The following is a 20,557-nucleotide window of genomic DNA, read 5'->3' on the forward strand; positions in this document are numbered from 1 at the left end:
AAAATTAAAAATTGTTAACTATATCAATAAATATATTTATTGTAAAAATAGATATTAGAAAAATACAACTGTGATATTAAATATTGTAAAAATATGTGTTATGCTTTATAATTCTGTGCTGTTCCAGTTCCATATGTACCATCCCATTCAACATAAGTTGTTAGACTTGATTCGGATACAGTCGGACGCACGTGTATTAATGCTTCTTTGAAATCATCAACTGTTACTTGTCTGACATCTTCTTTTCTAATATTCTCTAATTGACTAAATGGAATACTTCTGATTGGTCCCATGCTAGCTTCTTTACATAAATTTGACATATCGGCTCCAGAATATCCTTTTGATTGTTCGGCTACAGTATTTATATCTTGTTCAGTAAGATTATGTGGAACAGTTATTAATAAATTATGTATAATTTGTTTACGAGCTTTGAATTCAGGTAAAGGAACATATAGTCTTTTGACCAATCGTCTACGCGCTGCTTCGTCTAGTTCATGTGGTCTATTTGTTGCTCCTACAATTAAAATACGGTCTTCGTCTGCAGTTGCAGCTCCATCCAGCTGTACTAAAAATTCAGTTTTTAATCTTCTAGAGCTTTCGTGTTCAGTCTCGGACCTTTGAGTAAGTAGTGAATCTATTTCATCAACAAAAATTACTGATGGCTGATAAACCCGAGCAACAGCAAACAATGCTCTGACCATCTTTTCTCCCTCGCCTATCCACTTTGAAGTTAAGGAGCTCGCTGATATTGAAAAGAATGTTGATTTACTCTGTGATGCTATACATTTTCCTATAAGTGTTTTTCCTGTACCTGGTGGACCAAACAATAAGATTCCTTTAGGTGGTCTACGTAAACCAGTGAAAATATCAGGTCTCAACATAGGATACACAACTACTTCTTTTAAAATTTTCTTTGCATAATCTAGACCAGCTATGTCATCCCAACAAATAGTTGTTTTTGAATCCATTATCTCGTTCTTTATTAGTTCAATCATTTTTGGTTCTATATTTTTTAGTCTCTCATCTTCTACTTCCATTGATTCAATTTCGTTATTATATGCATTTTCTTGAACTTTCTCTTTTTCCCGTTTAAATGGGCAAACAAACTGAGAATTAATCGATCCCTTCCCACCTAAAGTCTTCTTTTGCACTGGCTTGTTAGTTTTCATTTGTTGTATGTTTAATTCGTCTCTAGCAGTTTTGAAAAAGTTCATTTTAGATTTAGTAATGTTAGAATCTTTTTCATTATGTTGGACAGCGACTGGTGCTTTGATTATATTATTTCTATGATAATTCAACGACTCCTGATTATTTTTACATGCTTTAAATGAATCTTCTCTTGTAAATTTGAAGTGTGATTTAGGTTGAAACATAGTAGATTTTCGTTTCACATAATTTTGATTTTCTTGATTTACAGAGTAAAACTTAGATATCTTTAATTGTTTATTACAATTCACTTGTGTACTAATATTTTCATCTGCAGAACTATTGGGTGAAAAGGAAGACTTATCAACTTCACATTGCACATTGTCTTCAATTTCTTTTTTGTTGCTTGTACTTTGTGATTTTGTGTGAATACTTATCTTTCTATTTCTTGATACAATTTCTTTATTCTTCCATGCATTGATAATATTTTCTACATGTCTGTCATTGAAGCATCTTCCACGACAAGGCATGCTATTGTTATCTTGACAAGGCAAAGGTTTCACAAAGTTCAGCGCTATATGTATATCATATAAACTTGACTTCCATTTCTGTGGATTATTAGTAACTTTTGGTGTTTGTAACTTATATTGCTTCCAATAATTATTTACACCATTTCTATTTTCCATCAAGCTTTGATAATCTTCCAAGCTTCTCTGGAGTAAACAAGCCGCCATATCTTCTGACACACTGTATGAAATTATTTAATCAGAATGAGACATAAATTATTTATATCAGAATAAAAAGAATACAAAATACTTACGATTGTCTTGCTGTTAAGTATTTGATGGCAAAACATCTGCGTTCAATATCTACAGCTTCTGTATCATCTTTCTCACTGTTTGAAAATTTTAAAATGTGATATGCTGCTAAGTAATTGTTCTTCTTCTTATTAATTTCTGCATCGATAGTAGCCATAGCTGTGTCTCTGTTAACGATATTTTATTTTATCTTATTTAATTTTATGATAGAAGTAGATAATGTTAGTTGTTACCAATTATCTTTTCAATTCGTTGATTAACCCTCTGTCTAGTGTTGTCATTTTTGACCCGTGTTTAGAGCTACTCGAATGCAATAACGCACATAGTGATGGAAACTGCTTGTTTAGTAACTGAAACCTGATCGCACTAACACACGAACACCAAGTGGCTGACAAGTGTCCGCCAAAGTACCAAAGTGACGAAGACTCAAGACAAAGAAATCAGTTTTTGGTAACGTTCTGAGGAAAAAAAACGTGTGCAGCAAATCGAAGCAATTATTATTTTTGTCCTTTTTATTACTTTTTTCTGTGGTTGTAGAGCGTTTAGTTTCACCAGTCTGCCACAACGCGGCGCTAGTGTTTCTTTTACCCCGTAAAACAGAGAAATTTTCATTTGCGAAAAAACCTAATTTAGCGAAATAAATTGTGAACTTTTGTAATTGTATTACATTAATTAGACCGTTAGCTTTCTTTTCATATCCCTTTTCACCCGTAAAATGCAGAAATAAGTATTTTTATAAATAATTAGTACCACTGAGTTACCGCTAGATGGCGCAACCATATACAATTTTGTAGCGACCTATAGTTCCTCGAGTACGAGTTTCGAACATCAACTTGCACAAGCCGCAAGTGGCTGTGCGCCTAGCGTCGAAGTCAACCGATATTCGATGTTAAGCAAAACAGAGTGCGGAACCGCTAGGATGGGTGACCATCCAGCCTAGCGAGTAGAAATAACAACAAGCGGTCTGGGGTAAGGGGTCGCTGCCATCAGCCCCACTGATGAGTCTAGGCAGCGACTCTGAGACGAAACGCGCACAACCTTTCCTCACCTTACCCACATCATCACTTTCTACATTATCCTCGCATTATCATCGCCATTTCAAAACCCTTCAATTTTATAGCGATTATGATAATTTATATTTATATCACAATACTATAAATAAATAACTCCGTAATTAATTTTAGTTGTTTATATAAAAATATTATCAATATCACAAAATATACAGTTACTAATAATTTAATGAAGATTACATAATGAAAGTTAAATGACGAAATGACGAAATAACGAATGAAGAATTCTACTATGGCTACAATATATATAAGTGGCAGTAAACATTTCCATGGTGATAATAAAATTAATAGCTATTTTTAAATACTCTATTGTTTATATTAAATATACATCTCGACGGAACATAGATGTCGTTGATCTAAATTCTTCGAAGTAGAGGTCGCTACATTTTGTGATAGTTCGCACTAATTAGGGAGAAAACCTAATTAAGAGGAATAATTTGCGAACTTTTTTATATGCCTCCTTAAAACTAGGCTCCCCGCTTTCTTTTTGTGTGTTTTGTCCTAGAAAAACGTGTGTGTAAAAAATTGAATTTTTTTTCAATAAATCGAAGGATGTCCTTGTCGCACACTATTACTTTCCTTGTCTGTCTTCATTAGACAAGGAGGGCAGTAGCGTGCGACAAGGACAGACCTATTTGTGCGATAGACAAGGACAGAAATATACGCGCGGTAGACAAGGAGAGTGATTATGTGCGACAAGGATAGACATATTCGCTCGGTAGATAAAGAGGGCAACAGCGTGTGATAAGGACAACAACATAAATTAGTTTCGGCACCTATCCTAGGGGTAATCCACACGGTGTGTATGCTTGAACAATTAAATAAACTTCTGTGATTATTTTCTATAATAATACAATTTATAATACAGCAAGTTATTTATTTATAACTCCGAGTCAACAATAATTTTATAACTATTCAAATGAATATTTCAAAATATATACTTATATTTGGTGTGAAATTGCTGGAGCCATCTTAGTCCTTTTTCTGAGGTACTCGACATTATCGACTAATGGTTTTTATAAGCAATTCACTTAAAATGACAGAGGTATTTAAATGATCATTGCTTGTATTTAGATAATGAGTTTAACATCAATTAAGAACAGGAAAGACATTAAATTAAACGTATCTATTTCATTTATTTCAGAATCTGTTTGTATCTCAGATTCTGAAATACCGACCTGAAAAAAATCATATAGTTTCTTGCGCCCTCTGCGATTTGTTACGCAGGATCTAGGAATTAATTATATTTTGAACTCAATCGTGTCGAAAGTGATAAAATCGGTAGCTACGAAACTGTGGAAAATATTTTCATCCATCAAATTTTCAAATGATCATAATTAAACGTTGCTAGCAGTGATAAACTACGTTTTATTTCTGTTCAATTTAAATGAATACTATTATTGTTTGTTAAAGTGACCTTCGAGACTTCGAATGAACATACAAAAATGTCACACGATCATAACAAAGATTCATATTCAAGGAATATAATATAATATTCTGTTTGAATTTTTAAAGACGTACATAGATAAGGGTAAGACATTCATTTAACAATAATTGCTGTGTCAATTAAAATTTTTCCTCTGTTGAAAAAAAAGAAGAAAAAAAAAAAGAGAAACATCTAATACCTAACCAAATTCTCTTAAATTATTTGTAGACTCGAAAATATAATGACAAGAAAATATAAGGGCGAATCTCTTCTTTTTCGATTTATTTCGCTTCTGAAAAGTCAGCCGTACGTTCACTTATGACATAAATCACGATGAAACCTATATGAAAGGTAGGTCAGAAACGGGTGTATGTGTGTATACATATACAGGGTGTTCCGCGACTCGTGATTAACCGACTGGGAGGTGATTCCACGTATGAAAATGTGTTGAAAGGGAAGAATATAATTTGTTCGTTAAAATTTTATTCTACAGTTCTCCCTTATTTTTGCGCGTGCCGATCATTCACGCCTGTCCAGTGTGGAGTTACCGAAAGTCAAGTAGTACAGTTGATAAATTTTCAAACTTGATTTTCTCAGAAACGAAGACTTCAATTTTATTTCTTTCTTTTCGACAGATTTTTACGCGTGGAATTACCTACCGGTCGGTCGACCACGAGACGCGGGTCACCCTGTATATACAGACTGCGCTATCGGGTGCGTGCACTGCCACATCGCGTTAAACCATTCCTTATATCGTAATCTAAGGAGGTGGTTGGCCGCACGGTCACGGCGGTAAGCTTGCATGCTTTCAAACAGAGTAGGTTAAAGAGTTCGTGAATTTCTCATGAAGGAAAATGCATGGCTGCTCGTTGTCGAACCAGAAACTTATTCCGTCACAAAAGAGTGACAGGTATCGCCATGGTGTTTCAGAGTATGGCCAAGTTGAATGCCCACCATCCCCACTTTGTGAAGCTGTTCCTGAAAACATCCATGTCGAGGATGACCACTCACTGAGTCAACTCTTTTGAGATAGATTCTTTTTAATATCGTTTCTATGGTACGGTAGTTTTGTTAACTAATCACAAATAGAGACTTTACTCGGTCGATTATATTAAGAGACGTTTTAAATATCTTGTTGAGCGCGAATTGAAGTTAGTTAACGTAACAGTACCGTGGTGTTACAAAGTTATTTAATGCTTATCAATCACGGTGTGCTTTCAGGTAAAGTAAAAAATATTAATAACTGAGTGCAAAAGTAAAAGGGATTGCAAAATAAAATAAAATAAAGTTTTGTCAAGATTCAGAGGAATTTGAGAAAGAATAGCGCGCGGCAGAGAGATTGGACAATTGCATAGATACATCTGTACACTAATGACTAGCAGAAATGACCAAAAAATTTTCCATCTCGCCGTGTACCATGACAGCCAAAAAAAAAAAAAAAAAAAAAAAGAAGTCTAGCCTCGGGCAGGATTTTTAGCCGTTTATTATAGTCACACGTTCCATGTTCAAGCTACTCCGACAACATACATACATCAAAATTAAATTCTGTTATGCGACCAGCGAACGTACATTTACACCTTGAATAAGGTTATTACTTGCGTGGCTATGAACGCAATTACAATAGGTTGTTTCGTTCCAATTTGCAGACAGGTGAGCTCGAATGATTCATTAAAAACTGGAACAACCGAACATGCGGAGATGAAAATTAATCAAGGAATTGAAAATATTAATTATATCTCAGGAATAACTTTCCTTCTCTTTGATATTATAATTCAGTTTTCAGGTGCTCCACTCTGATTTATTTAACTGCTGGTCAAAGTAGGATGCTATTTAAGAATTGAAAACCTGGTTCCAAACGGAGACAGTTTAAAAATTCCTCGATTTTGAACAATCAAGTGCAATCAGATTATTGACATCGCCAATGTTACTGATGTACACGGACATTCAATGTATCGTGAGAAAAAGAGCAGAGAACTTCGTTGATTCTTCGAAACGCAGAATAGCACTCTTACTTTCGGGAATACCGAAATCACCGAGAGTCTTTCGAGAATCGCGGCGGACGACTTGAACATTCGTGAACCATTCTTGAGAATCTCGAACTCTCTCGGGAATTCTGAACTCTCTTGGAAATCCGGGAATTTTCTCGGAGAATGGCAAACTGTCTCGGGAATCCCGAACATTGTCGGAAATCGTCGAACTTTCTCAGGAATCCCGAACTGCCTCGATTTCACGTGGATCTTCGTCCATCGAAGATAATCACGGGGCTATTCTTCTTGTCTTCTCTCTGTTCGATTGATCGATTGTTTGATTTCAAGTAACTCACAGATCAGTCAAATGTTCTCTTTGTCATGAATTATTTATTTACTCTGCATTTACGTACTAACGATATAAAAGACGAAGCGGAAACGAATTTCACGGAAGATGAAGAGTAAATATTATTTTTACTTTAGTACTGTTTCAGAGGGAGCGAAGGTATATGTATTTGCCCAGAGTAGCATTAAGAAGCGAGGTAAATAGAAAGAGAGTTATTTCTTTGTCTTAGCTTGTCGCTTCTTCTTCTTCTCCGTTGGTCGATACGGCCCTAACTTCCGCCGTACCATAACACCTCGCCACCAAGCTTGAATCTTGATTGCGCTTTTTTGCATAAGTTCCTGACGTTCTTTTTCCTTTTGCAGTGCTTCCTTCTTAGCGAGGTACGTATCTATGAATTCCTGATTAGAACGGTACTGCAACATCGTTATGGTTTTATTTTTAAACACGGAGCAATCGATTCGATGATTAGGTCGTAGGGAAGAGTGAAACGCGAACGAACATGAAAACGGGGAGGGAGGGAGAAGAAGAGAAAGAAGAAACGAATAAGAAACCTGTGTAAGAACGGCTCGCGAGCTCGTTTTTATCGTGCAGTTATTTGCATTGTTCTCGCTAATTAACTTGCGCAACGCGAACGTAACCACGTGAACTGGAAAAAAAAAAGGAATTCACTTCCTAACAAACCTGCAAGCGGTTTGTTAAAAGCCAGGAAGCATTGGGGCCGAGTGTGGGGCAAAGATATCTCTTTTCCCTCTGCGTCGATGACGAATTCCATGTGATTTGAAATAGCCACAAATAGGTTCTTGACACGAGTTATCGATTACCTGGTAGAATTTCTGCGCTGCACGCTGATTCTACTCTTGCAGAAGGAAGACTCGAGGGTCGAGTTTTGATTACCAATAGGATTAACGTGATCGCGATGCAGCAAATCAGCGGCACACACAGAATATTTAATAAGCCGTGACATTACATTTACATTTCTATATTCGTTTGCACTTTTTTTTGATGCATTTCGCTCTCTGTCGAATAAATTTCCGCGAAATGAGAAAAAGAAAGGGAGAGAGAGAGAGAGAGAGAGAGAAAACTTCAGAATTTACATCGGCCGACGGTTTTTCATTTGTACAACGTGTCAGGGGATAGAAGAATCAGAGAAAACCACGGGTTTGTATATCGAAACGATTTGAAAGGAATCGATAATTCCTACGGACTGATTAACGTGGCATTCGTCTCAAGGAAAACAAATGTGAAATTCTATCGTATGGAAGCTGAGCTACCTCTTCTTTAAGTTCGTCCAACTCCTTTCGACGTGTTTCTATCTCGATACGTAGCTGCCGGATCTCCTTTTCGTACGTCTTTGTTTCTCGTGCGTAACGTTCCTCCCATTCCTTGGTCTTTTCCTCTAACGACTGATTTAAATAACAAGCTTCATTTAAATAACGCTTCTTTTTTTCTTTTCTCACGTTGCAGGTAAATGCAAAGTGTCCGAATGACACGAACAGAATCCAGAAGTCTGTGACGCCTAATTAAGTAGAAATAATGCAATACCCACCGCTGTTTCCTGAGTCAGAAATCTCGTCAGCTCGGCGTGGACACGCTGTTCATTTTTTTCACGTATACGCCACTTGTCCAATATCTTCTCCAATTCTTCTACTTCCATGTCCGAACGCAACGAATTCTGCTCGTATCTCGCTTTTTCCCATTCCGTAACATACTCCAGCTCCGTGTCAGCGATTAATTTCAGTTTCTCCACGTTACGCTGTTGTGTGTGTGTGTGTGTGTGTGTGTGTGTGTGTTTGAAACGCAAAATTAAAAATTTCAACGCGTCTTCGATGAAAAACGTGGCGCCAGTACCTGTTCTTCCGTGAGCTCATTCAGTATTCGTCTCTTCTCCTGTTCATTGGCCAGCTTCTTCTCAGCGATTGTTTTCTGCAGTTCCGCCGCGGCGTTTCGTAGTCTCTCTTGCTCCTCGAGCAGGGCCTCCTCCTCTTTCTGGCGTGTCGTGATTTCTTCGATCTCTTTCGTCAGTACCTCGAACGTTCCGTGATCACGGATCTCTTCCTTCAGCTTCTCCATGATCTTTCTCATGTACAAACTGCGCAAAGTCATTGGTCATTGAGTTTGTTCTTCATTATCTTGAATTTATATTAAAATCTTTAAATTATGTGTATTTTACGTTATTACATATTTTGTTATAGAGTAATAATTATTCTCAATACTTTACGGATTCTTTCTTTTATAAAAACTGTCATTCAACATTGCCAGCTTTGAAGGAAAAACTATTTGTCCTAAGATTTTTGAGCGAGGATATATATATATAGAGACATGTAGTAATACACGGGTAGTCTTCAAATTATGTGTATTTTACGTTATTATATATAGAGACATGTAGTAATACACGGGTAATCTTTAAATTATGTGTATTTTACGTTATTATATATTTTGTGATAGAATAATAATTATTGTCAATACTTTACGGATTCTTTCTTTTATAGAAACTGTCATTCAACATTTCCAGCTTTGAAGAAAAAACTATTTGTCCTAAGATTTCTGAGCGAGGATATATATATATATATAGAGACATGTAGTACACGGGTAATCTTTAAATTATGTGTATTTTACGTTATTATATATAGAGACATGTAATAATACACGGGTAATGTTTAAATTATGTGTATTTTACGTTATTATATATTTTGTGATAGAATAATAATTATTGTCAATACTTTAGGGATTCTTTCTTTTATAGAAACTGTCATTTAACATTTCCAGCTTTGAAGAAAAAACTATTTGTCCTAAGATTTTTGAGCGAGGATATATATATATAGAGACATGTAGTAATACACGGGTAATCTTTAAATTATGTGTATTTTACGTTATTATATATTTTGTGATAGAATAATAATTATTGTCAATATTTTACGGATTCTTTCTTTTATAAAAACTGTCATTTAACATTTCCAGCCTTGAAGAAAAAACTATTTGTCCTAAGATTTCTGAGCGAGGATATATATATATAGAGACATGTAGTAATACACGGGTAATCTTTAAATTATGTGTATTTTACGTTATTATATATTTTGTGATAGAATAATAATTATTGTCAATACTTTAGGGATTCTTTCTTTTATAGAAACTGTCATTCAACATTTCCAGCTTTGAAGAAAAAACTATTTGTCCTAAGATTTTTGAGCGAGGATATATATATATAGAGACATGTAGTAATACACGGGTAACTCTATGAAAAAAAAAAATCACACGGATTCCGGAACTGTTTCTCAGTACACGCGTGTATCCCTAAACAGAGACCTCCACCATGCGTCGTTATAACATTCCTCTGACCTGTTTTCATAAATTTTCTTGGAAATGGCTTGCTCTTTCGCATCTTGGATCCTTATAATCTCCTCGGGATTTAGTACTTTCAAATTTCTGCAACAGAATTATACGTACAAACGTATAACGTGAAAGTCAAATTTCTTCCGGCAGAGAGTGTGCGTTTCATCTTTCCGCCGTGTTATCATTAGCCTTAGACGTATCATTGCATAACGTACTCCGTATCGAGGGGCAAGCAGTCGACGAGAATATCGTTATCGTTCTCCGTGGGCTTCCTCAGTGTGCTGTGGTAAATGGCCAGCGCGTTCGTGAACTCCTCGAGCGCCGCTAAAATTGCTGGCCGTTCCGCCGGGGAGAACCGTGAAGAACCATCCGCCGCGAGCGTAGCCATTGAGTATCCGCGTTTTTTTTACTCCGGTCGTGGTTTTCTTGCGCCTCCCTTGCTCGCTCTTTACCTTCGCACATTGAATTTCGTCGTACAGATCCTTTTGAATGTTCACCTGGATGTTATTTCTAATTCGCAAAAATTTCTCAAGCGGTGCTATCAGATCAGCGAGGAAATCAAATCGAGTTGGGGGGGGGGGGGAGACACGTTTTCAAACTTTGCTCGGCTTAAATTGTATCCGCGAATAAATCGCTAGGTAAAAGACAGACGTGCTATTGGCCACGATTCTCGCCTCGATCTTTCCTTCATTCATCATTGTGTTTTCGTTTGTCAAACGAGTTATCTCGTTTCGTCAAGGAACGATCGTTAGTCCTTCCCCTTTGACGACCGTAATGTACAATCATCGGCGAAATGTTTTTACAGTGTCTCGAAGCAACTCGGATCCCATTTAAATGCAAATCGCGTCATGCGGGTCGGCTGCTTATTTTAAGGGTGTGACTCGTGAGATAAAAATCGCAATTATCGTGCCGTTTCTCTCCCTTCCTTTCTCTTTATCTTTTTCTCCTCGCTGTTTTCTAACGGAACACACGTGGCGGTTACTTACTTCTCGGCTCTCACCTAAATTAAAGTTGCCTGGTTCGTCGGTGGAAAAATTGCGGATCTGGTGTCCAGTCAGTCAACATACATAGGCGAGAGAAACGTCGAACACGTGGCTATAAAACTAATCATGATACACCGCACTTTTGGCGTAACTGAATGCTGCTCGATAAAAGGTGGTTCCCGGAGCTCTGGAGCACGTGATACAGTTTGATCCATCGGTGCACGTTGCCCGTAGAAACAAGCGTCGGGACGCTCGTTGCATTGCCACTTGTTATAACGCTGGAATTTTTAAGTATCTAACAATTATTTATTTCTCTTTCGATAATACTCCTTTTTTATAAATTAATCACATTTTCTTTTGTCGTTTTACCTATAGGAGAGCGTGATGTTTCATCATCGCACAAGTGTCAATCGGAGCGATTCCCATGGCTAATTATGAAGTTTCTTTCGAATAGACCATCAAAGTTTTCTTAATGACCATGCTTCAGTAGCATGACGAATCTCACTGGATTCTACTACTATTTGAAAGTATCTTTCAATTCTTCTTTTCCTTTTCTCCTTAAATATTTTAATTCACCCTTAAAGTATCCTTGCTGGCTCTCTGTGAAGTTATATCCCTTCAAAGTGAACGGTTTAAAATTGCGGAATCTTTTCAGGTGACCCAATATCACGAGAAATGTACATAAAGGGTAGAAGGGTAATCTCTCTCTGTATTCGAGGACCGTTATTAATTGTAGCCGTATGTGAGTTCATTTCCTTCTCTCGAAGTTTGAAGTGCCCGGGAAGAAAGGAAGATCGTGGCAGAAGGTCGAGTCAAGAACTATTAAGCAGCCGGGCAGGCGTTATAGATAGTCTTCCATGTTAAAGCTCGATTGAGGAATTCATTGGGAGAGATATCTCGTGGGCACTCGACAACTTCTTCCTTCGTCCCGTTCGTTGATTGTCTCACTCTGGCGAGGAAAGAAAGGTTCAGCCAAATACGTTCCGTTCTGATTGGAAAACTTTTTCGTGCTTTAAACTTTTTTTTTATCGGATCTCTATGTTGTCTGTGGCTCGTACTGTAGCAATTTCAATATTGAAATGTTTATTATGAGATGATCATTATGACGGGATATATCAATAAAAATATATATCATTATAACACATGTAAAAAAATTTGGATTCTGTTTCTTTAAACAACTTCGTTTCGAATTTATTTTCATTCGCGTACGTTTTATTCCTTTTTTTGTTTCTTTCAGGAGCCTATTCTGAGCCTCGTGATGTAAAATAAATACGGCGTTTCTTGAGTTTCTTTTCTGGCTGCCTAAAGTTCATGTTTTTTATTCGGGAGAGACAAAAGAAAAAGTGTATAAAGTGCTTTTTGATATTTGTGCATATGTAAAAAGAAAGTCGGAATATTCAAATTTCAGTGTTAAAATATTTATTGTTTTTCTCATAAGCAATGTATGGAGAGAGAGAGAGAGAGAGAGAGGGGGGATACGCTATCGTACACAACCAACGCGCTCCGCTATTGCGCGCGCTAACTTTAAATTACATCTAATTTGCATTCTCTACTGAGACTACTGAGGCCAAGAAAAACGTCGTTCTCTTAAACTCTCGTCAGATTTCATTCAGGATAATCCGCTAATCTTTCGAGCAGAGATTATGCTAGATCGCAACTAAAAGGGAGAGACAAGAAGCGAAAAAAGAAAAAAAAAAAAAATAAAAACTGAACAAGATTGCGCGCGGTTACAGAGAACCGTTGTCGAAATGCTACAATTCGACTGAAATAAATCGACCGCTGGAACGTCGGAGCCACGTGTCCTTCGTTCGAAACTCCGTTCGAAAACGCTCTCGGCCAGAGATCTACCTTTCACAAAGATGGCAGAAACACGTTCGAAACGTGTAACAACGGTAATGTGATTTCGAAAGTTTCGCTTGTGCACGAAAATTCTGGCGTCTTGCAGCGAAAGCTTGGAAACAGGTGCGGATGGGGTGCGTGCGCATGCGCAGAGTCGAGGCGGCGTCGCGCATGCGTCGTGCTGCGGCGAGCGTAGCGAGGCGCGAGGGCGGTGTCGGTGGTGGAAGCAGGGAAACGTTTTCTACCCTTTGCTCGTTGTCGTCGTTGTCATCGTATGTCCGTCTCTCGTTTCATCGTGCACGCTCGCGGCGTACGGTGCAGTGAGTGATATCTCTCCGTGGTCTCGTCGTGGTCGGTAACGCGGCTCGCGGTTCGTGTCCTCGCCTCGTCGCAGCAAGATCCTTCGCACAGTCGCGTATGATATCTCGAGCTGTCGACCAGTCGAGAGGGATCCTCGATCACGGTGGAATCAAAGATTATAACCTGTCGTCATCGTCATCGTCATCGGCGCCGCCGACGTCGTCGTCGTCAGTCTCGATCAGCTGCTTCGCGGGTGAGTACGGAACATTCCCTATTTCCTTTTTTCCGTGGGAATTTTGCTGTTCGTCGGGCACCGTCCGTGCGGATGTCAGAGTTAACCTAGTTGCGCTGCCTTTGGAACGCCCTCGTGTTTATGCCGCGAAAATGCGAAACGTTTGAAACGCCGGGAGAGAGAGAGGAAAAGCCTGATCGGGATTCTTTTCAATGAACTGCTCTCGTGACTAGGCCGACGCGAATTAGTGAAATTATCGATCTATTGGCGCTCTCTCGGTGTCTTTGCCGATCTCGGAATCCCGAGGGGAATTCCATACCTATCAAGATTAACCCAGTTACGAATTCTCGAACTGTGCTTGCGTAAAACTGAGAAACACGTTGCATGTGATGTACCTTAGTCTCACGTTAAGCTCTTGGCGTGCAACGCGCGAGAAAGGAAAAACAGAGTTTTCGTTTCGCTTTAAGTAGTCTCCGCGCAGTTTACAGTCACTTGTGCGGCGCTTAAATCTACCTAATTTAGCAACCGAGGATAACGGTCCTTGCCAAGTTCTCTCGGCGTGGACGCGCATAAAGGGCAAATTACGTAAATATTCGTATTGCGCTCTCTCTGCTCCCGCTGGCGATCTCGCGGGTAAATACAACGCTCAACGCGCGACGTTTCTTTGTACGACTTAACGAATCCCTGGCGTTGGACGTGCCACAGCGTCTTCAGTTCTGTCACAGTTAACCTAGTTACGGAATCTTTGGTACGCCCTCGTGTTTACACCGCGAAAAGAAGCAGCGTTCGAAAGTTTTCGACGCAGTCGTTGCATTCGGATTACACCGTGCGTATATCGCAGCCTGGTTTCACCGTTTTTCTTCTTCTCCTTTTTCTTTTTTTTAAATATCTTTTTGATGCACAACGTCGGCACTCGAACTTAATTAACGACATTAATTAGGTTGTTAACCTCTTGCGCTGGTAACTGGTTCACGGACCATAACGAGTGACCGAACCGTCATACAATAACTCGTTTTCTTTTTGAATTCATTGGTCATCGCAAGAGGTTAATCTTCGAGTATATATTCCAAATGAAAGGAACACGCGGAATCGATATCTTATCTTTTCTTTCACAGACATGAATATTTCTCTTTTCATTGGCCCTCACCTTGTAATAATGTAATTTGAATATAGTGAAACCAAGTTTCGATGTAAAAATATTTACCATTGCCATGGTGTACGTAGTAATAGCTGGAATGGAACGGCAGTAGAATGTGAACCGACTGCTCAGACGTCCTTGTATTTATCCTATAAAAGCGACCGTTTGTCCCGTTTGGTTTACCGATCACACGGGCGCTGCCTGGCAAGTATCCTCTTTTTCGCTGCGTTTCTAATTAACGACGGGCTCGTGACCGAGTGGTTAGTTTACACACGCGTCAGGTACGGCCATTGCCGCGTATTAAGTGCGCCATTATTAAACGTGTAGCGCAGCCGACTTAAAAGGATTATTTTTACGTGGTTCAAATTAGTTTTTCCCCCGGCTGTATCGCTTTCGCGATTTTATCGTGAATTTAAATTTTTAAAATTTATAATTGTTATACAATTGTAAGTGTGTTGTTATATTTTAAAATATCGAAGCTTTAAAATTTGTATTATTAATACTATAGATATTTTTTTATAAAATATTATAATATTATAATACTATAGATTATAATATTATAATATAATAATACTATGAATATAAATTTCTTTTCTTTCACGTACGAAGAGAGAAGCTCGCGATAGAAAAAAAATTTAAATTTACGCGAAAAAATTTAATAAATATTTAATAAATTTTTCACAAAAAAAGAAAAAATTTAGAACAATTTCGTTCTCAAATTTTTCTTCTCCCAATTTTGCGTGACGACGGATATTATAGCATAGGCAAATTCGGTAACGACTCGTCAAGATCCAGGCGTGACGTTTTTCCAGTGACGCGTGAATCCGAATCGCCGTACTCGCAACTCTCGCTTGTCGAATCGCTCCCGGGCAATTCACGTTTTGCCAGCGGAATTCCGTAATTGCTCGAATCTTGGCGAGGCATTCTGCGTTTATGGAGATCGGTCTTGTTGATTGCCACGGAGCCAGAGAATCCCGGGAAATTTCGCGCGAACGATTACATATTCTGTCGCGTAATAAAGGGGGGAAGGACGAGCAAACAGCCTCTCATCTCCTTCGTTCGGTTAGATTTCTCCGTCGTTCTGTTCGCGCGTACGTGGTAAATATTAGACACGCGTGATTGGCTGGCTACTCACGTGCCATTCACCGCAATCCCCGATTCCCTAGGCGACGTTCACGATGATTGGTTAAGCGGCGTTGTCGGATTTATTGCTAGAATTACTGCTAACTCGAGTGGCGTGATATCATTTTCAGTTATTTATCGTCGTACCGTCGTATTGAAACGGCAGCGCCGCCGATCTCTCGGTAGCTTGGCCACGGCGTTGATTTATTGATGCGGTCGTCGCTTGCTTGAGCAGGCTCGTCGATTGTTTTCAATAACACCATGGCTGTCTTGCATTTTCTTGCAGATTTCTTTATTTCGATATTGCAATCATCCCCCCCCCCCCTCAAATCCTCTCGATACGTCGATCGTTTCAAGTCGAGGTGATCATTATTTTTCGTTTGATTCATCCGAAAATCGGGAGATTCGTGCAATTACGCAGTCGTAAACAATACGGTGGCGGTACGATTTTCGAGACTCGCCTTTTATCAGTAACGCGAGCGTGAACGCAGGCAGAAACGGTTTCTGATAACGGTTTTATGTACTGTTTGAAATACACTCGGTGAAAGGAAAACAAGCAGGGCTGGTCGAGAGAAGGTGGAGCAGGCTGAGGAGGAAGAAGAGGTGGTGGTTGGGGGAGGTGGAGGTGGAACGTTGTACGAACGCTTTGGCCTCCGATGCTTGGGGGTTCGCTCGAGAGAAATTTGATCGATAAAGGCGCAACCGAATCGACGACATTTTCTACGCACAGTCATAGGGTTCCGTCCAAGCTCTCGTCTCGTAGCATTGTTTTACCCCTCGTCACCGCTAACGTGATCTAACCTAGTTCCTTTTATCCTCCCCCCTTTTTTTTTTGCACGTCAATTTTAAAGGGCGAAAGCCTTTTAATTTCTTTTTTTCTCTTTTTCATTTGGACGCAATCTGTGTCGCTCAATTGTGGCAGTTAACTTTTTCGGCCTGTGAATTTCTTCAACTATTTGCAGTAGAGTTAAAATTCTTTTTCATTAATACTTTACTTTTTTTTTTTACTTCTGGACTTGGCTTCTCGCACTTATGCACTTTCGAGAATTCTCAGGGAAACTTTAAGTTAACTTTGGCATTTCTGTTTCGTTGTCTGGTAGGTTTTTAACCCTAGGTTGCGCTGGCAACTGATTCGCGGACCATAACGAGTGACCGAACCGTACACAATAATTCGCCGCTTTCTTCTCCTTTTCAACTCGTCGGCACGATATCACTGGATAGAAATTATTAACAAGTAACTAAACTTATCATCCGTTTTGCCCGAGTTACATTTAAATATACTTGAAACTGAGAAAATGTTGCAATTTGGGACAAAAAGTTCTCGACGTGTGTGGCACGTCATTTCAGCGCAATAGTCTTGGTCGTTGAAAGTCGTTTTTAAGTAGCAAAATTTGCTTAACAAAATTAGCAAAATTGGTCGATAATTAACGTTGATCCTCGATCATTGAAGCATTTCTTGATCTATGGAGGTCCTAAATACAATTTCATTGCAATTCCGTAGAAATTTTGGCTTCGGTGATAGTAACATCGACTTTCGAACAAAACCCCTCGTCAGAAAAGAGGGAAAAAATTCTCGTCGCAAAAATCTACGCCTGATAACATTTTAATCCCCGTCTTTCGAATTCAAATTTCCTTCCGGGCGCGTTTTCAGCCAGCATGAAAACGGAACCTTTATTGAATGTTTAAACAGCGTCGTTCTTTTGAGAATGATTCGCGAAAGAAATGTACGAAACTGCGAATCTTTCTCTCATGGATATCTTCTTAGCTCGAGTGACTTCGGATACTTGAAAATTTTAGACACAATATACATTTTTTCCGGTATAACTTTGTCAGTGGATTTTATGAGTGAAAATAAAAAGAAAGAAGAAAACGTCGTACACACGAAACATTGTTCATCAGCGAATCTTGGGGAACGTTCCGACGTGGAGTTTCAAACTCCAGCAAGTAATTTTGTAGTTCCGACGGTTTATCATTTTGTCGAGGAACGTCGCGTGCCATTTTTGCGGAGAGCGATTCGACAGAGTGGATCAAAGCGGATTGCCCGCTGGGCAATTACGAAATGGCAAAAGAACTCGGTAGAACTTTCCAAGCGAGGTTTAATCATCGCGTTTTAACCCTTTGCCCTCGACAAACTTTTTGTTTTTCGTATCACCAGCAATTTATTTGCATCGTCGCCTCGAATAAATTGTCATAGATCACTGGAAATGATCATTCAAATTTAACACGAAATTTTGTTGATCATATCTTTCGAACGTGCGACGTAAATTTAAAACAAATCGCCAACGTGCATCGCGGGTTTCCTAGAACAAGTGTAATACACAAGTGTTAATGACACGTAGTTTCAATCTCTGGCAAAATAATATCCTCCGCCATTTTTTAAACTTTCGTAAGAAGCAACAAGAAAAGTCTAGTTCACGTGAATCATTGAGCGTCAATTGACTCGGGACTGTCTTTAAAAATTTCTTCTTTCTGAAATTCTTTCATTCTTTCGTTGCTTTCACGTCGTTGTCATGGCTTTCACTCTGAGAGTCTGTTCAGATATTATACTATTATACATTTCGTCGTTGTAATTATCAGCAAATTATAATAAAAAAATAAATAAGTTATAATATCTAATTATTATCTATTATATATTATAATATATAATATCTAATTATTATCTATTATATATTATAATATATAATATATAATTATTATATAGATATGTTATATTGTTGTTATATTTTGAAATATTGAAGTTTTAAAATTTGTATTATTAATACACTAAATATTTTTTATAATTATTATCTATTGTATATTATAATATATTATAATATTATATGATACAACAAATTATAATAAAATATATATAATAAACAAATAAATAAATTATATAATATTATATTAAATATATAATATCTAATTATTATCTATTATATGTTATAATATATAATATATAATTATTATATAGATATTAATTTGTATTATTAATACACTAAATATTTTTTATAAAATATAATTGTCTATTATATATTATAATATATTATAATGTTATATGATACAACAAGTTATAATAAAATATATATAATAAAAAAATAAATAAATTATAATATATAATATATAATTATTATATACAATATATATGATTATTATATATTGTAGATCATAATATATAATTATATTATAATCTATAATATATATAATTATAATACACAATATAAATTTTATTATAAAAAAATTATAATAAAAAAGAGGAAGTCCGAGCTGTCGGTTAGATTTAAGTATTATACAATGTCCTCTCGGTAGACACAGTCGTGTTATTTTTAAACGAAGGGTTAAAAGTTAATTTTCCTTTTTCTGTTTCCTCCTTTGACCCGATGTCGCAAACCGCGTCGCATATATTTTCGTATTGCGCTAACAGCCAGCCTACTTACCAATTCCGGCAGCGTATATCGGCAGGGTTGCACGAACGGTTTCACGCGAGCCTGCGCCACCAGAAGATTCCCCTGTTAACGAACGGTGCCGGAAGCGATGGCGTGGCTACGATTTCCGGGATTCGGAAGCAGAAACTCCACGAAATCGGAAGCATAGTTGCGTACTGATTTCCTGGATGTATCGGGCATCCGGCTTTCCACTCGACGCGGTCCCTCCGCGGTCGCCGAGCCAGCCGTGATTTACGAGTCAAAATTTTGGAGACCATTCCATCGAAATGCACGTCGCTTTTAATTTTCTGTCGCTGAGGTTTTCTTTGTAGACTCGCAAGAAGACGGAAGATCAAGTGCAATTGGTTTCAGACTTCTTTCTTTTTTTTAATTCAATTAGAATGCTGGCAACTGAAAATTGTTTCAACTTCATTGTTTATTAAATGTTCTCGTTTCGTTGTAATTATCCGCGTATGATCAATGTTCAGTTCTAAGAGAAATAAACGACTTACTTTTGTAAGTTTATCCGTCGCGTGGAAATGCGAGTAAATCGCAAGTAAAATTCGGTAAATTAGGTGGATTTAGGTAAATTTAGAAAATAACCTATGCTTTTTAATTTGTAGATTCGATCGATATTCGATTTTTGAACAATTATAGTTACTAATGAACAGAACGTGGTCTGATTTTCTTCGATTTCTTTAGTGTCAGAGAGGAACATTAAATGATTGTCTGTCAATTTGTCTCGTAAACAGTTTCTCAGTCACAAGATGAGAAATTGACGAATTTGAAACGAAACGATTGATGATAACGTAAATGAATCACTTCCGTTCCGTCACGTTCGCAAGAGGAAATGTGCAGCAATAGAAAAGAAACAGTAAAAAGGATCGTAAAAAATATATTTGATGATTGAGCTTGAGCTCGTTTTGAACCAAATTAAAAAGAAGAAAAAAAAAGGCAGCCGATATTTCACTGTTCTATTTAAATAAACATATTCTCACACGAAACGCAGACGCGTTTTCTAGAATCGAGCCTTCGTCGATCTTTCTCACGTCTAGCTGGCGATAAGGAGTTTCTTCCTCGAGAAAGAGCCCGGTTTTTCGCGATAACAATGGCCGTGTCTCAACGCGCGAAAAGATTTTTCACGTGTTGCTTATCTCCTCCTCTTGGAATAGATGGGCACAATCGGTTATCGGTTGGAATTACCGTCGTTACCGACGTATTACGTTTCTCCCTCGCGACGTAATAACACCCCCGGATCGAGCCTTCCCGATTTCGCCAACCATAAAGGAGTTGTCCGCGTCGCTCTTTCTCTCTGCTCCTCGATCGTAAAGAACGCTCCTCGATCTTCTCTGTCATGGCGGAGATGGCCGCGGTGTTTCGCCGCGGGAGAACCATTAATTCTCCTCCGGTGAGCATGGGAGGAGGTTGGAAGACTCTTT

General features: G+C 38.1%; 2 protein-coding genes across 3 annotated transcripts; both read right to left on the reverse strand.

Annotated features, from left to right (window-relative positions):
- Positions 1–15: 15 nt before the first annotated feature.
- LOC122534294 (fidgetin-like protein 1) lies at positions 16–2,525 on the reverse strand. 2 transcript variants are annotated; one of them, XM_043664797.1, is made up of 3 exons: positions 2,205–2,525; positions 1,967–2,131; positions 16–1,893 (listed from the first exon to the last, which is right to left on the reverse strand). In XM_043664797.1, the coding sequence occupies exons 1-3, from the start codon at positions 2,243–2,245 to the stop codon at positions 99–101; spliced, it is 2,001 nt and encodes a 666-aa protein (XP_043520732.1). In that variant the 5' UTR covers positions 2,246–2,525; the 3' UTR covers positions 16–98. The 2 variants fall into 2 exon arrangements, with proteins under 2 accessions (XP_043520732.1, XP_043520733.1); XM_043664798.1 differs by having other exon boundaries at positions 2,198–2,525.
- Positions 2,526–6,926: 4,401 nt separating this feature from the next.
- Positions 6,927–10,503, reverse strand: LOC122534293 (dynein regulatory complex protein 9-like). The gene is made up of 6 exons (XM_043664796.1): positions 10,319–10,503; positions 10,110–10,196; positions 8,622–8,862; positions 8,320–8,526; positions 8,045–8,176; positions 6,927–7,186 (listed from the first exon to the last, which is right to left on the reverse strand). The coding sequence occupies exons 1-6, from the start codon at positions 10,489–10,491 to the stop codon at positions 6,986–6,988; spliced, it is 1,041 nt and encodes a 346-aa protein (XP_043520731.1). The 5' UTR covers positions 10,492–10,503; the 3' UTR covers positions 6,927–6,985.
- Between the last annotated feature and the right edge of the window lie 10,054 nt (positions 10,504–20,557).

The sequence above is a fragment of the Frieseomelitta varia genome, unplaced genomic scaffold (assembly GCF_011392965.1).
Source record: "Frieseomelitta varia isolate USP_RPSP 00005682 unplaced genomic scaffold, Fvar_1.2 scaffold_584, whole genome shotgun sequence".
Taxonomy (NCBI): Eukaryota; Metazoa; Arthropoda; class Insecta; order Hymenoptera; family Apidae; genus Frieseomelitta; species Frieseomelitta varia.

Excerpts from the sequence above, each read along its gene's own strand:
- LOC122534294 (XM_043664797.1), bottom strand. The coding sequence starts at position 2,245 with ATGACAACACTAGACAGAGGGTTAATCAACGAATTGAAAAG. Across the intron at positions 2,132-2,204 it reads TTAATCAACGAATTGAAAAG|AGACACAGCTATGGCTACTA; the intron begins ATAATTGGTAAC and ends TATCGTTAACAG. Across the intron at positions 1,894-1,966 it reads TACTTAACAGCAAGACAATC|TGTGTCAGAAGATATGGCGG; the intron begins GTAAGTATTTTG and ends AATTTCATACAG.
- LOC122534293 (XM_043664796.1), bottom strand. The coding sequence starts at position 10,491 with ATGGCTACGCTCGCGGCGGATGGTTCTTCACGGTTCTCCCCGGCGGAA. Across the intron at positions 8,863-10,109 it reads AAGAAAATTTATGAAAACAG|TTTGTACATGAGAAAGATCA; the intron begins GTCAGAGGAATG and ends GACTTTGCGCAG. Across the intron at positions 8,527-8,621 it reads ATGAGCTCACGGAAGAACAG|CGTAACGTGGAGAAACTGAA; the intron begins GTACTGGCGCCA and ends CACACACAACAG.